The sequence below is a fragment of the Loxodonta africana genome, chromosome 3 (genome assembly GCF_030014295.1).
Source record: "Loxodonta africana isolate mLoxAfr1 chromosome 3, mLoxAfr1.hap2, whole genome shotgun sequence".
In the NCBI taxonomy this organism is placed as follows: Eukaryota; Metazoa; Chordata; class Mammalia; order Proboscidea; family Elephantidae; genus Loxodonta; species Loxodonta africana.
Genome location: NC_087344.1, coordinates 48197848 through 48214429, shown reverse-complemented (window position 1 = coordinate 48214429; position 16582 = coordinate 48197848). Strand labels below are relative to the sequence as shown.

Below are 16582 nucleotides of genomic sequence, written 5' to 3'. Positions count from 1 at the left end.
TTCCCGTTCAAGTGGTGCCCAGGGAATTAAAACCAGACCTGTATGAGTTTAAAGCCAAGGTTTATTCCCACTATGCTACACCACCTCCGGCAACAAAATCACTCTTTGGGCCATGACATCAGCATCAGTCACTTGGAGGACATAATAGTTGCCAGCACAAGTCTCTCCAAAGCCCAAGGGGTCAGCGGATTAAGCTTTTTCAAACCACAGTGAAGAGCCCGGCTCTGCAATCAGATGCCAGGTTTGGGATCCACCACGTACAACTGTGGGGTTTAATTCAAGTGTTGTCCTCTCTCTGAGTAGGTTGATTTGTCAGAAATGAGAAAATACTATCTCCCTCAGGTGTGGGGAGAGCTTCTGATGAGTTATACCATGTGAGGCGCACAGGGAACAGCTGGCTAGGTACGACTTCAGTAGCACCCTTGACTCCCACGTGTGGTCCGCCGCACCCCCGAGGCCCTCTGAAAGCCCCCCTACAGACTTGTTCTCTCGCCACAGAACGGCACCCACCAGCTAGCCTACTGCCCGACACTGTGACTATCTCCACTGAGCATTAAAAATGTTTTCTGAATGGCTGACCAGCCGACTGAATCACTCCAGGAGAATGTGCCTGAATTCACGAGTCCAAGAATAGACTGGAAATAGACGCCATCTGAGAATGTTCCTCAACTCTAGCTGGGTTGGCAAGGATTGGGTGTGATTATAAAAAGCAAGTGAGAAGGGAATGTTACTGCAAGGAAAATTGAATCCACATGTGCTTTAAATAACTTCATTCCAATAAAGAATATTAAAATATTACCTTTTAGGCAATAATTAAATACTAGAACAATTATTTTAAATGGAAACTTTACCTTAAAAAATGAAAACGGCCACAATTGTATCCTGAAGTCTAAATAACCTTTTGTTATTAACTTACCTGTGCAAATTTCAGTTTTTTTTTTTTGTTTAATGAGTGCTATTTAAAATTTACATTTAGGTTGAATGTTAAGACTTAGACATCTAAATAGAAACCCAGATTAAATAGCAGGCTGTTATTTAAACACCGAGATGGGACTATTCTTAGCTTAAATATGTTCTGATTCAGGACGTAAACCTGTTTGTAAAAATCGGTCTCTAGCTCTGTCATTACTGAGAGGGCACCCCGGTTCCCTCTCCCCTCGCTGCCTTTACTCAGGTAGCGCCTCTAAGGACGGTTCTACAACTTCTTCCTGTGATTTCCTGCTGTGGCTTATTTGCGGGGCATGGGAGAGCCCATTTAAGTACTAACTTCTTCCAAAAAATGTTTACGTTCTCCAAAACATCCGCCTGAATTTTGTTGTCCTTTTCTATAAAAAACACTTGCAAAGGAATCCGGCTGGTAGCAGTGAAGGAGAAAACAGAAGCACGTACAAATCCTCTCAGCCCAACAGCACGACAAGTTTACTCTAATGAAAGTATTTCCAAGCCCCTTTCTGGGGCTCATAACATAATGTACTTTTTGCCGCTGCAAGTAATTTAGTGCAGCGTCACGATGGTTTTCTAATTCTTAATCCGGACAGTACATAAAGCCTACACACACCCTCCAGGCTCTAATCCTATCCTTTAAAAATAACATTGGAACAAGAGGCTAAGAGAAAAATATCAAACCCTCAACTAATCAGAATTCAAAAAACAAATTTTCTTTCATGAAAGAAAATCTAATTTTAGGAGAAAACAAACTGGTAACAAAGATGTTCTTTAACTTTCAGATTCAGTGCTAATTCAAGGTAATCTTGTTTATTTTCAATATTAAGGTAGGAGGGTAGATACTGACTTCCGGAAAATATTTTCAATAAACTGAGATAAAACAGGTTGTATACATAATCTTTCGTTTTACCAAAAAATTAAATTGGAGAAATGAAGCAACAGAGTGAACAGGCGACTCCAAAAACCAAACCCATTGCTGTCGAGTCAATTCCGGCTCATTGCGACCCTATGCCAAAAAACAAAAAACCTCATTGCCGTCGTGTCAATTCTGACTCATAGTGACCCTAAAGGACAGAGTAGAACCGCCCCACAGGGTTTCCAAGGAGCGCCTGGCGGATTCGAACTGCTGACCTTTTGGTTAGCAGCTGTAGCACTTAACCACTACGCCACCAGGGTTTCCACAGGAGAGTCAACTATTCCACGCCTTACTATTCTCCAGTGCTCCGTGAGGAACTGGGAGAACGAACCAAGGCCAGAAAAAATCTGCCCAAGAATGAAGTATACCCTCCACTCGTCTGACTGTTCTCTGGTATAGAATAAGATCGCAGATGAGAGAACAGAGCTCAGGTCCTCAAACACAGGCTGCACGTAGCTCCAATCACAGTACACAACCTACCAACTGTACTCCAAGGAGAAGATAAATAACTCTCAGAAAAGGTGCTGCTAAGTGTCCATAAGGATCCGCCTGCATGAGAGCAAACTGAAGCTCAATATAGGTTAAAAATGAACAAGACAAAACTAGTGGCATATTGTACGACCTCACTTATATAAAAGTAACAGGCAATGTGTAGAGACCAAAATTTATTAGCGATTATTTATTTTTTTTTTTAGGGGCCGGAGGCAAGGGGAAGGGAGGACCTGCTGCTTACGGAGCACTGAATTTTGGTTTACGCTGATGGAAAAATTCCATTGATTAAGGGGAGGGTAGAAAAACCGATTAACGTCATTGCCATCGGTAAGTTCTACACCTGTAAAAAGTTCAGCTGGCAAATGTTGTGTGATAAATTTCAACAACGTAAAAATGAGTAGCTGCTGAGGCTGCTTATTAAAACCAAACACCTCACAGGATTTGGTTTCTCGGTTTGGAGATTTAGGGTCATGGTTTCATGGGACATCCCAGTTAAGTGGCCTAATATTGTGTTTAGTGCTCCTGTTCTCCTAGTTCACTGCACAGTGCCTGGGGTCTTAACAACTTGCAAGCGGCCATCCAAGGCACAACTGGTCTCAATTCCCCTGGAGCAGGAGCAGGAGCAGCAGAGTCAGGAATAGGAGGAAGTAGAATGTGTGGCTAACTGCCTCCACGTACAACTGCCCCCTTCGCTGAGAGACCAAAAGGTGAATGGTGCCCAGCTACCATTACTGAACATTTTGATCAAAGATTCTACAGAACAGTCCTGATCAAAAGGGGGAAAACGGAAAACGGAATTTCAAATTCTCACGGACTTCAGATTTTCTGCAGCCATAGAGGCTGGATGAACCCCTGAAACTATTGCCAAGATAATCCTTAAACCTTAAACCAAAATCTCCCTTGAAGTCTTCTTCAAAACCAAACAGTTTAGCTTAACTAGTAAAAAATGTCTGCCTTGAGCATTATACTCTCAGGAACTATCTATATGCGATCAAGGTGACAACAGCAACTCAGAAGATTAGACAGGAACCTCAAGGAGCAGTGAGTTTATGTTGATGGGGTGGGAACAACTCAGAAAAGGGTGAGAATGGTTACAACTCAAAAGACTGTAATCAATGTCACTGAATTGTACATGTAGAAACTGTTGAGCTGGTTATGTCTTGCTGTGTATATTCTCAACACCAAGAAAAATTTTTAAAGGCTTAGCATGACACTTAGCACACAGTAAACAATCAAAAAAATACACCAATTCACCCTGAAGCTCATCAGATCCTTTCCGATACAGTTTCAACAGGAAGCAGCACGGGGCAGAGAAGGGGGAAAGGGTAACTGAAGCGTTGCGGTGGAAGTGGTGGTGAGTGGTGGGTGCTGGGTGGTGGGACAGTGGCAGTCTCCAAAGGGGAGGCTGGTGGACATAGCTAGACTGTATCAACCAATGAGCAGTTCCAAAATTTTTCCCCTATATCACGCACACCCACACCTCGAGCTTTGTTCCATTCAACTTTTTTTTTAAGTTGTTTTAATTTTATCTAGAATTTAATGGTGATATGGATGCCATCATTCCCAACAGCCTGAATCTAATTTTTATTTATTTTTAAAAATTTTTTATTTTTTTAATCTCATAGCACCGTGTATATTAAGGCCCGTAATAAAAACAGGTGCCATCAGGCCAACTCCAGTTCATGGCAACGCCACCAGCGTAGACTGTGCTCCACAGAATATTCAGAAATAGACTGCTAGGCCTTTCTTCTGAGGCATCTCTGGATGAACTCGAACCTTCAACTTTTCAGTTAGTAGTCAAGCACATTAACCATTTACACCACCCAGGGTCTCCTACATCAAGGCACTGACTAGGAAGGTTTTGGTGGTACTTATCAGACTCAACGGGCAGGTCTCTCCCCACTGATGGGGACCCCAGGAGACAACTGCACCTTGGGAAGCAAACCCTGAGGAAAGGTCAAGGCCCCAGGAGTGGGCTCCGGATCTTAGGACAAACACATGTTCCCAAAAAGGTCAGCTTTCCCCTTTTCCCTTCTTCTTTCCACAAAGGCTACACACCTTTCTCTATGCCTGAGCTCAAGACTGGATTGAAATAGCCCTTGACTCCACCCTCAGCCAACTCCACAGCCTCTGCCTGGATGGCAACAATGACAGTGCCTACTTTGTAGGGAGATTACAAGGACTAAATGTGTCAGACCTCATGGTGCTGTGAGGCTCAAATCAGAATACACCGTACCCTATCAATTAAGAGCTATACACAGCCTTCACTATTCTTTTCCAGTATAAGATCAGCAATTCTTTAATGTGCACAGGGATTACCTGAGGGCTTTAAGCTATGGATGACCCAGGCCTCACACCAGAAGCCAAATTTAAAAGATGTGTTTTAGGGCCTTGGAACTGGTTACTGTGGCAAACGCCAGTAGGTGTGAGAGGACCACTGTGCTGGAGAGGGAAGGGGTAGTGGCTCCTCCCCAGCGAGGTGCCAGGACATCTCACCCCAAGCTCTTCTACCCTTCCCAACTGCACTTAAGACTGGCCTGGCCACACTTTGAACATTCTCCAACTCACCCCTAGGTCCTGTTGTGGTGCAAGCAGTTTGCAATCAATTGGCAGTTTGAACCCACCCAGCAGCTCTGTGGAAGAAAGGCCTGGCAATCTGCTTCATGAAGATTACAGCCAAGAAACCCCTACGGAGCAGCTCCACTGTGTAACACATGGGATCACCACGAGTCAGGGCTGACTCAACAGTAACAGGCTTAGTTATTTTTGGTAACTCACCCCTCAATAGTCCTTTGCCATGACATCAACCGAAGCCAGACCCTGCAGCTGCAGCCCCAGTGGTGGTGCCACCAGGGAGGAAAAGCCACGGGCGCTGAATCTGGAAGAACTGGCAGAAACAATCCATGCTCCGTAAGTTCCAACCTGGTCTTTGGAGAACTTTAAACGTGGCCTCTATATTTGAGCCAAACTTTTTCTCACCCACCTGCATTCTAATCCACTTTCAAAGCAAACTGCCCTTTATAAAAATTTTTATGGATATAAATGAAGCTAGACAAAGTTCAGTTTTGCTATCAAATCAAAATCCACATGAATAAAATATCAACTGCATCAAGTGAGCTCTAATTTTAGAAGACTTGTTTTAACGTTAAGTATTAACAGTGTGCAGTTGTCTAGGTATCAAGCATTCACTCAGCTAGACGCATCTTCTTGACCACCAAGCCTCTGGGGAATTGTGAAAATGTGTGAAGTAAAAAAAAAAAAAAAGAAGGGGGGAAGGCACCATACAAATATACACTTCAAAGAGGCCTGGATTTTTGTCCATTTTATTGACTGATGGATTCCAGGCACTCAGAACACAGCATAGCATATTGAGCAGGTGCTCAATAAATGTTTGATACCATAAAACATCTTTCTAGAAAGTATTTTTTAACAAATCCGCCTAAAATAGCCAAGCTAGAGAGAGATTTATAATCAGAAACACTTTGAGATGCATCAAAACCCTAATAGAGACATACGGTTTCAATTATTAGCATTAAGCGTTTAACTCTACAACAAGTAAAGCTAACGCAGACGGGGCAGCTCCTTCCTGGTTAGATGGAGTTAAGTGACTTCTCAGACACTCCCTCCTTCAATAAATACCTGAGTGCCTACCCTGCTCCAGGCCCTGCTCTAAGCACCCAGAAGCAGTGTGGAGAACGAGATGGACCTTGCTCTGCTGCCAGTGAGGATGTGCTGTCGGTGGCCCTCTTTGTGCAGACTGGGATCTAAGATCAGGAGGCAAAATAACTCGCCCACGGTTATACCACCGATGCACGGATGTGGACAACCCTTGTTGTATGCCTGTTGACTGGGCGGATGGAGGGATGAATCAACAGCAAGCAGATGCATTAAGATGGAAACCCACTTCTCCTTCCCAGGTGGGCCTTCTTTCCACCTCACATCCCTCAGCTCCTCACCAGGGCCCTACTGCCTATCCACGGCTCCTTTTAGTAGAGCATTCGCAACTACCAATACCGAAGGCCGTTTGGAACGCCATCAGCCTCTCCCCTTCTTCCCACACAACACCCTCCTCCTCCCTGGGTTTTTCTAACAGAGGATTTAAAGCCAGAAAAGTGAACATCTGGCTGAGGGAGGGTAGATTCCACCTTTACCACCTTCCCCTAAGAAGGAATGAAACATAACACATGTCAACGATGCATTGGAACAAGTGCTATAAATACGATGTTGGACTATGTACAGCTTATAGTCAACCATTTTTAATTGAGAAAGCAGCAACTACACATAACCAAACTTAATGTAAATGTGACAGCTTGTTTGCTTGTCCAGGGATCCATAAAAACAAAAATCAATCCACAAACTAGAGTCGAACTGTCAGCAAGCACAGAGGAAGCTGAGACCCCACAGATGAAATTCTTTATTTCACTCTGACCAAAATAAGTCCACATGGTACCACTGCCCCTCTGCATGTCTACCCCTAGATAGTATGCAGCAATCTGAATCAACAAATATTCCGTTAATGCCAAATAGAAACAAGTGAAAAGAGGCTGCTGAGGCTGACTAAGTGCACTGCTTCAACAATCCTCCTACGTGCACCTTCATTTTTTCATTTTTTCCTCTTAACTGCCCGGAATTAAGTACAAAATGCAGTCCTTTGACAAGTGTTTAGAAAGTTCTTTTTTATTTGGTTACAATTATATAAAATGTATCACTGGAATTCCCCTCCTATTTATTAAGTGCTTGCTAGCAACAGCATAAAAAATCTTTTTTATACATCTGACAAGCTCAAATGACTTATTTCATGCTAGAAGGGGAAAAATAGCAAACAGCACTCTTAACTTGTCTGTACTTAATATTGCTCTCTTTCTCTGAAGGCTACAATGGTTAAATCAACGGACAACCCCTTTTGTATGTCAAATGGCAAATTTTAATGTTTTCATTAGAATAGTCTTTTGTATCACTCTCCAACAAGAAACAGTAAAGTAACTAACAGCAAACTTCAATACAGGAACAACACTCTCCAGGTTAACAACGCAAACAAAACGAAAAGAATTTCATGTAAAATGTAAATCACATATAATACAATTGAAGCGTCCAAAACAATTTAAATAATTTTAAATATTTTATTTTTAAACTGCTACAAATGCTTTATACAATATTTCAACATAAAGACCCCATAACAGAAATGTAACAAAATGGGAATGATAGTGAAAGGGTTAAAGTGGCACAAATTCACCAAACAAGTATCACACTACAAATTTTAAGAGGTAGATTACTTTTTAAAGTTGAGAACAAAAAACGATATGAATAAAACCTAGCCATTTTCCACCAACTCATTTATTAATTTGAGGGGAGGGGCCTATAAATGCTTGGAGAAATGATATTTATATACTGAAGAAGAAGCCAATTTGTTGTTTTTAATCTCTATTAGAGACCGAAGGGTAAAACCTGGAACATAAATTCATGGACATTTACGCGTAGACACACATCTATACAGGCCTGGGCGTCATCCTGTGCACTGATATATTGCTACATAGTATCTGATAATACAACAGTTATAAATTAGTGCCAGATAATAAACTGAGAGAATAATCTCCATTTGGATATATAAACATGACACTAGGAGAAACATAAAAAAAGTCCATATCCAATCTGGTTTCCTCTCCATTATGCTGGCAATCTGCTTGTAATAAAAAAACAGGGCGAGAGATACGCGAAATGCCTCTCTCTGTCTACAGTTCATTTAATAGAAAGGCATCAAGGAGCTGGTGTGTGACCAAAACATTTTAAAATGAGTGCATCAGAATTTGTCATCCCTGAAATCTACAACAAACTACTGATAAGACAGGGAGCTTGCTTTGCAAGGTTGAGTTCAAAACATTCTTTCCTCTGCTATGTGCCAAAAGCAAGGGCCACACTCAGAGCTGAGTTCCCAGTCCAGTGACGATGAGCCAGTTCATCTAGCCCATCTTACGGCACCCTCCTCTTTGGATCTCAATCACTTGGGAGCCCAGCACGGGTGTTGGGCACCACCGAAGAAGCAGATGCCTGACTCTAACCAGGATAACAAGAAGCCTGCTGGCAATCAGTTGTGTGTTAGGATTTGTGAGTCAGCTTCAACTGGTCTTGCAAGCTTGGTAGATTTCGTATCCTTTGCCGTAGTGCTTATCCTAAGTTGAGCATGCAATATCGTTACTTAGGCAATTAAGGTTTGTTTTGTTTTGTTTTGGGGGCTTTTCTACAGGAAGTTCCTAGAAAATAAGAAAACTGAAGATAAATGACAACATAATATAACCTTATATGAATCGATCATGTTAAAGAAAAAGGTGAATAGACCATAAGACAAATGTTATTAAGACAGTGACATAAATGATTCCGAAGGTATTTATGAACTTCTGTATCCTACTCACAAGAGACACACTGGGAGGAGATCTATTTTGGAATGGCATAGCAGAGACGGATGTGTGGGAAATCAGCATTTTGTGTCCCTGTCTTTACGTTTTCTTGACTGGCTGCAATGAGGACTCAGTATTTTTTTTTTTTTTTTAATTGCTCAAAAAGCAGCATTAAGGAATTTATTAACACTTTGGCATTTACGAAGACCAAAAATGAGTAAGAAATGAGTGGAGAATGCACTTCTTTCCTTCACTCTGTGTCTTCCATGGGAGTGCATGGAAATAAACCCTCGGCAACAGATCCAGGTACAGCATCATTAATACAGCTGGCTCTGATGCTAACTTCACAGTGTGTATCATGGGTGCATCAACACAGATTCACTGTTACTAGGTAAGAGAATCTGAAAGATGGCAGGGATGCCTGATTTCCTTTGCTGCGTTGTCCTAAAACAAGGATTGGGAGCACATCCTTTTTACACTGTGATTGGCACAATGGCTTGTGCTCTAGGAAATGACGAACTAGCAATTTCTGCTGAGCCCTCGGTGTGAAACAGAAAACTCTGGCTATGTTCACATGGCTGACTGCAAGCGTACACTGGAGAAACGTGGAATCCTAAACTGGCATTCAAATGTAAAAAGTCTGAGCGCTGGGGACTACCTCTTCGTCATGGTTTGTTATAAAGAAATGTACAGTAAAAGGATGCTCTGCCAGTTGGTAAGTCCCTGAGTATGCAACAGGGTAAGTCAAGCCAAATCACTAGAAACTTAAGAGTTCTGAAAGCAAGTGTTTCTAAACGTTATGAGGCCTTGCATCAAGAATAAAATCATTCCTACAAATTTTAAAGTAGAAATATGCTGATAAGGAAGTAAGAATGTACTTAAAACAACTCCTTTTCAACGTATTATAACAAATGCACTGAGGATGAGGCCCACTCTGTAATGGCCCTGGGCTGGACACTGATGACAGCCACCATAGTCCTCAGGCCTGAGTTAAGGAATCTGGTTTTGTACTAAATTCACTAGGAAGTACTAAGAAGACCAAAACAAACTCTCTGAGTGAAATGCCTGTTCTTATGTCTGGATGATCAAAATATGATTTCCTGCTGGATATTTGTTTTTTTATTCCCAAAACACTTGAGAACTTTACAGTCATTTGGTAAGTGCCCCCCCCCCGCCCCCACCATCCACTCATCTGCGACGTGCCCACAGCACAATTCCCCTGGCTCGAAGGAAGGGGGAACAGATGCCACGAATGCCTGGGCCATCACCTACCAATTAGAACAATACCAGTGTTTGCTTATCTGATTCTTCCCTGTTTTCTTTTAGGCCAAATTTCACTTGAGCAATGCAAACCTGTGCTAATTATCAAACAAAGCACAATAATTAAAATTAACAGGAGCAAAGAAGAGAGACGAGGTTTGATTAAGCTCTTTGGTCCCGTGCAGTCTTAAGGAAAGGACTCTTCGAAGAGCACTGGATTGGTAACAGGGTAATTAAATGAACTTCACAAATTTATAGTTACTCAGATTTTAAGTGATTCCTTTTAGATAGTTATCAGAGACCAAAAGGGATATATACCTAGAGCATTCTAAATCATCAACCACCTGGGAGGTCCTGTTTAATACATTCCAGGAAAACGACAGCACATTGCGGTTCATCAGCAACCTGAAAAGGACTCAGTTCAATGCTGTTCTATTGTTGCGGATCCTCCAGAACACAGATTGAGTACAAACAGGTGCTCAAAGCATTAAAGGAAGCCAGCTGCAAAGACTCAGAAACTGGCGCTCATTTCACCACCGTGGCGTGGTGGTTAAGTGCTATGGCTGCTAACCAAAAGGTTGGCAATTCATATCCACCAGCCACTCCTTGGAAGCTCTACGGAGCAGTTCTACTCTGTCCTAAAGGGTCGCTATGAGTCGGAATTGACTCGACGGCAATGGGTTTGGTTTGGCTTGGACCTGCAGGGGCTAGAAGTTAAGGAAGAGCTATAAAAAAAAAAAACTGAGTATTTAGTGCATTTATGAAGTAGCTTTTTTTTAAATCTGATCCTTTTATTCCTACAGAAGATCACTCCAATCAGCCTTGGCTAGAGTCTTGTCCACATCTGTTTTTGGCTATGACGTAAGGGACCCCAGCACCAAAAACTCGGCCTGATCGATCACACAACAAAAGCAGGGCCTTTGTGTACTCATGCCCTCTCCAGAATGGCTCTCACTCCACAGTTAAGCCTAATTCTGATTCGTTTAGAACGCCAAACACTTTTCAGACATTAGAATAGAGAGTGACAGCCAAGAAAGCCCAGAGTCAGGCAGCGAACTTTGAAAAGACAAGACTTAATAGTATTCTGCAGAAATTCTGACAATGAATAATTTCGCATGAGATCAATCTGCAGGCACTATTCAGGAAACAGCAGGAATCTCAAGAATGTACATCAACTCAGGTTAAGTAAACTGACGTAGAAAGTACAAGAAGTCAATAGCACAAATGCAACTACTGTCTTATCTTTTTATCTCTCACTAAGAACAGCTCTTAACACACGGAGAACATTGAGTAAAGCAGTAAAATCACCTCAAATCTAAGGTGAACTGGGGAAACCAAGGCACTGACCAATGAAGCCGCCTGGCCCTGGGTCACCCACACATGTCCAAAACAGAACCGCAAGGTTCCTGCCTCACTGGAGGGCTCTCCGCACTCTCCCCTGCTCTTCTGCCCATTTGGGAACTGGCTTGTCTATTATCCTATGGCTGGAGGCAGGCAACATGGGGGCAGCAAGGGGGGCACTAAAAGGCATTTAAAAAGGAATATGGTGCTTTGTTTTAACCAGTGAGGCAAATTTTTAAAATTAAAACATTAGCAGTGAAAGAAAACATTGTCATGGTGCCACAACTCTGCTGAAGACACAGAAATATTAAACAAGGTTGCAAGGTAGTTTACTAACAAGCTCAGGGACGCATTATTAAGGAACTGCCTGCAGTCAGTAAATACTACGAGTGACACTGAGATACTATCCAGAAGAGGAAGGACATTTGAGAGAATTCCATCTTTTCACATAGGGCACTTTGGTGGGCTTTTCCGTGGTTTCAAATTCAATTCACAACTGGCCTCATTCAATACGTGGCACCACTCTGCAGGTTCTAAGCTGAAATAAAAACTATTCCTCTCTACGGCAGCCAAAGCAGTGATCCTCCTTAACCCCTGTGGTGTACGCAACAGCTACCTCCTTCACATGCTTGCAGCAAACCCTTACAGGAAAAAATTAAAAATACCCATAGGCAAGCACACTGTTTTCCGCCCGTCGTCACCCCCAAGCTCTCAGGTCTTGAACGCTCAGGCCCTGGAGGACACGGCTTACCTCAAGTCCTTCAGCTCCTGCTTGGCACCACTGTCCTCTCTCCTGTTTTCACCTGCCTCAGTGGCAGCAGCCAGCTGTAAGCTTCGGGTGATTGGCCCCCCACTCCGTTCTCTAGATTTTGTACTGAAGCGGTCTGTTCTCTTCTTACTCGCCAAGGCGGCTTTGCTTTGTAGAACAGCTTTACTTTTCTGGACTCGCACGTGCAGGCTCCGGGATGCTTTGCTCGCAAGCTGAGCAGGGTGATTCTTGGCCACAGCTTTGGGTTTTTTCCCCTCGACGTGCATTACTTTGGCCATTCTTATCGGGCTGGAGTTCCTTAAAGAGGAGGAGTTTGGCTTCTTGGACTTCACTGAAGACGCAAACTTGACATTCTGCTTGGACCTGAAGGACGAAGAGGGCAGCGGTACAGGCGCAGGGCCGGTGCTGCGAGCTCGGGTCTTGCCCAGAGGAGTCGACGTGCTCTGCATCTTAATCTCTGCGTCCGCTGTCCGTCGGCGGTGGTTGCTGTTACTGTTCTTGTCACTGCTAGCAGGTGACGAGTGTCCGCCTTTCTTGGATGAATGAGAAACTTTTTTTTTGGAAGGAGAAAGAGGTTTTTTGGGACAGCTGAAAGCAGCGTGCTTATTCAGGCTTCCGATGTAAGTGAACTCTCTATTACAATAAGGGCAGATGTGAGAGGATGACTCAGAAGCATTTTTTAAGTCGGCTTTCTGCTTGGCAGCCTTGTTTTTTTGAAGGATTGCTTTCTGCACAAGCTGATTTTTTTTCTTCAATGCATTCAATTTGAGCTTATTAGATGACATTTTGCTGAGCTCGACACTGAAGTTCAGTCTTTTGGGCTGTCCCATGCGTCTGAAGGCATTTTTCCCAGAGTTATCTAAAACCACCACACCATTTTTGGGTTGCACTGTCTGTTTCAAAGGGACTGGATTCTTCTTGGGGGTGTACCGTTTCTTGTCACTAGCAGATGCACACGCCAGGATGTGTTTGTGTAATTCAGGCATGTTGTCAACACCTTTTCCACATTTTGTGCAGCGAATGGCAGTAGTAAAAGTCTGTGGAATATTGTGTGTGGTGAAATTTGTGGCCGTCACACCAATTCCCATAGGGTTTCGGTGATGGTACTGAAATGGAGGTGGTTTAAAGCTTGGGTAATGCTGGTTGAGACCCAATCGAACATCTGGGTCCTTTGTCTTTATTCCAGAAGCCATTATCTTTATGGTCGTGTAAAGCTCTTCCGAGGAATCATTTAACTCCTCTTCTTCTTTAGATGTTTCCGAAGGATCTTCTGGCAAACTCTGCATATGCTCCGCGTGGGCCTTACTCGGGTCTGTAAAGTTCTGGGGCCTGAGGGTCCCGCTCTCAAACTCATGGTGTGTGCACACTTTATCTGGGTGGAGATCTCGCTGGTGCTGCTGCAAATTGCACAGAAAAGCAAATTCTTTTTTACAAACTGAACACACAAAGATATTCCCAACTCCATGAAGCATAAAACGATGTTCCGACAAATCCGTTTTATCCTTGAACAGCTGCACACAGAATTCACATTTGAAGGGCCATTCTTCAGCATGAATAGATAAATGTTTGGTTAGGTCCTTAATAGAAAGAAAAGGTGATTCACAGACATTGCAAACAAAATTTTTGTTAAATGTTTCCTGAACAACATCCTGTTCAACTGAAGACTGAGGCTCTTCCCTGGGTTTCAGATCTTCATTCTCTAGCTCTTCCTGTTTGAAAGATATCATGGGAAGCGAAACTTCCAGATTATCACCAGAGGAAACAACGGATGATACCGCTGAAAGAGGAGGCGGTGAAGGGGAAGAGGAGGAGGAGGAGGAAGAGAAGGAAGATGAGGAAGATGATGAGGAAGAAGATGAAGAAAGTGTTGGAGGCCCAGGTGATGCAACAGACGTGAGCGGTTCAACAGAAGGGACGGGAGATGGAGAGGGAGACACTGTAGGGGAAAGAATTGGAAGTGGAGACTGTGCGGTAGCATTCGAGAGGGGCGAGGGGCATGGGTGAGGAGATGCATCAGAAGAGGGGGCTGGGAGAGGTAAGGAAATGGTAGGAAGGAGTGGAGGGGGTGGCGTGGCAACAGTTAAGACCGGAGGACAGGGTGGAGGGGAAGAGGGATTTGTTGGGATCAAGAGAGGAGGCAGCTGACCAGAAGAAAGGGAAGATGTCTGCAGTGGGGGTGATGAAGGAGAAACATCAGGTGGAGACTCAGCAGTAGGGGCAGATAAACTAGAGTCGGGACCAAGGTCAGGGTCTGGTTGAGGCTCTAGTGATTTACAAGGACTTGGGCTCCTGGTCGCATCTGCAGCATTTTCTACAGGTAAATCGATACCATTGTATTCATTGAGAAGCACCTTCTGTAGCATGCAGGTGGTTGGTTTCTTTTTCTTTACCGCACTACAGGTTTGCGCCACCAAATGGTTCTCTTTGAATTCTTTGCCTTCAGAGTCACTGCAGGGCTTTTTATGCACACTGAGATCTAACACAGATTCCCACTGGACCAGAGTCTTGCCTACACCCTCCGCCTTCTGTTTTACACCACTGGATAAATCCAGTGGCTGCTGGTTGCATACATTACTAAAAGTAGAGCTGGCTGCCCACTCTTTAGATATTTTATACTCATCGAAGCATGGAGGGCTCACAGTTTCTCTTTCATCCCTCCCAGACAAACTCCAGGCTGGGGAGTTGCTGTGACTTTCCATTTTGGGTTTTTTGGAACTCAGGACTGCCTCAGTCCACACTGCTTTACCGTCGCTTTGTTTCCCAAAGTCTCGAAGGGCAGGACTGTGTTGTGGAGAACTGGGAGGAGAGCTGGTCCGCCGCTTAAACCTACTTGAGGTCACAGGTAACATTGACGCAGGAGTGGACACAGGAGGAGGGCCCAGTTTAGGCATCTCAGCTGCTGAAATTCCTGTAGGAGGAGTTAGTTTTTCCTGGGTTTGAAGAAGTTGTTTGAGCTTTGATGACAAATAAACACTTTTTTCTTTATGGAAAGACACTGCTTCTGTAGTTGATATGCTAAGAGGCAGACTTAAGGAGCATGAGGGTGCTACAGGGTCTGAATCTGTTTCAGCTTTAATTTTGGGTAACAGAGGTGGACTGGTAGTTCTTCGTTTCTTAGACTCACTGTTTGTGCTGCTGGAAGGCTCTTTAGGAAGATCCTCTGTTAGAGGGACCTGTGCGGTCTTTATGTTCTGAGTAATTTCCACTGTCACTGGAGTAAGCAGACAATTTATGCTATACAAGTCCGCTGAATTAGATTCCATCTCAATCACATCACAATTACTAGTGCTGTTGTTAGTCTGAATTTTACCATCAATATAGTAATTCAGGTTTTCAGAGATATTGCTAGAAATATCCATGATGTACACATCATCTGCTTCCCCATCCTCCTCAGGCTCTGTGCTTGGTACGTAGACATTCTGGGTGGACTGGGCCTGCTCTGCTGGAGGCTGGGGCTCCTCTAGGAGGCCTCCTTTTCGCCGTACACCTTTGGGAATCAGGTGACGCTCGTGAACTCTACGCTGATGCCGTCTCATATTAGTATGAGTTCCAAAAACCTTTTTACAGTATTTGCATGGATGAAGTTCTTTAACTTCCCCATTCTCTTCTACAACAGAAGAATTTACTGTTTCTTGGGAAGCTTTCTCTGAATTTAAGATCAGACAATCTTGCCCAAGATTGGGAGGATTTGATTCATCTTTAGGAGTAACATTCTCTCCAGATACTTTACCATCAGCGAGGTCTTCTGATGGCTGTAGTGTCAGGCTGGGTTTTCGCTTTAACCCTGCTTCATGGCGACGCTCGTGCCTCCTCCTGTTAATCTGTGTGCCAAAGGCTTTCCCACAGTACTTGCATTTGAAAGCGTGATTGAATGTAGATATATGGATATGCATGTGACGTTCAAGCCCCTGTTTGGTTGTAAACTTTCGCTCGCAATGCTGACATGGAAACATAAATGTTTCATATACATCACCATTGGGTTCTCCTTTAGTTTTGGGAATTCTGATAACAGGTGCTACCTCTGGAGAGTCTTCAAGACTTTCTTTTGAATTATTTTTTGGTTCTTCTAATAAATCTTCTAACTTCTCATCACACTGTATTTCTGGCTCTTTCACAGAACTTTCATTTGGCATGTCAGCTTCTTCCTCCCCCTCTTCCTCCAACTCATCATCTTCATCTTCTTCTTCCTCCTCTTCGTCCTCCAAATCACTTGCCTCACAATTTGTTGCTTCTAGTTTCTCGTCTGGTTCTGTCTGTGGCTCAGAGGCAGGGGAAGGGACTGTTAATTCTGGAAGTGCATCCTGGCTAACCACCTCTTGAAGAACATCTGCCTGTTCAACCGCTGAAGCTGAAGGCTTCTCTTCCTCTTCTTTAGGACCTAGGAAAGCAGAAGCATGGCAGTGAGGGCAAAAACTAGCCATCTGGTGACTACTTCTTATTATTCAAAATTACTTCTATTAGCATGTA

The 16582-nt window shown here is 43.5% G+C and overlaps 1 protein-coding gene across 7 annotated transcripts in view; it reads right to left on the bottom strand.

Moving 5' to 3' along the window:
* Window positions 1-16582, bottom strand: part of PRDM2 (PR/SET domain 2) — a 174244-nt gene that overhangs the window by 56230 nt on the left and 101432 nt on the right. For 5 of the 7 annotated variants that reach the window (XM_064281318.1, XM_010593099.3, XM_064281319.1 and 2 more), the window contains one exon: window positions 12098-16493. The exons of 1 other annotated variant lie outside the window; for it this stretch is intronic. In XM_064281318.1, coding sequence (XP_064137388.1) covers window positions 12098-16493 — 4396 coding nt within the window. Of the gene's footprint in view, window positions 1-5610; window positions 8602-12097; window positions 16494-16582 lie in introns of those variants that run through there. One more of the 7 variants, XM_010593101.3, reaches the window with a different exon arrangement.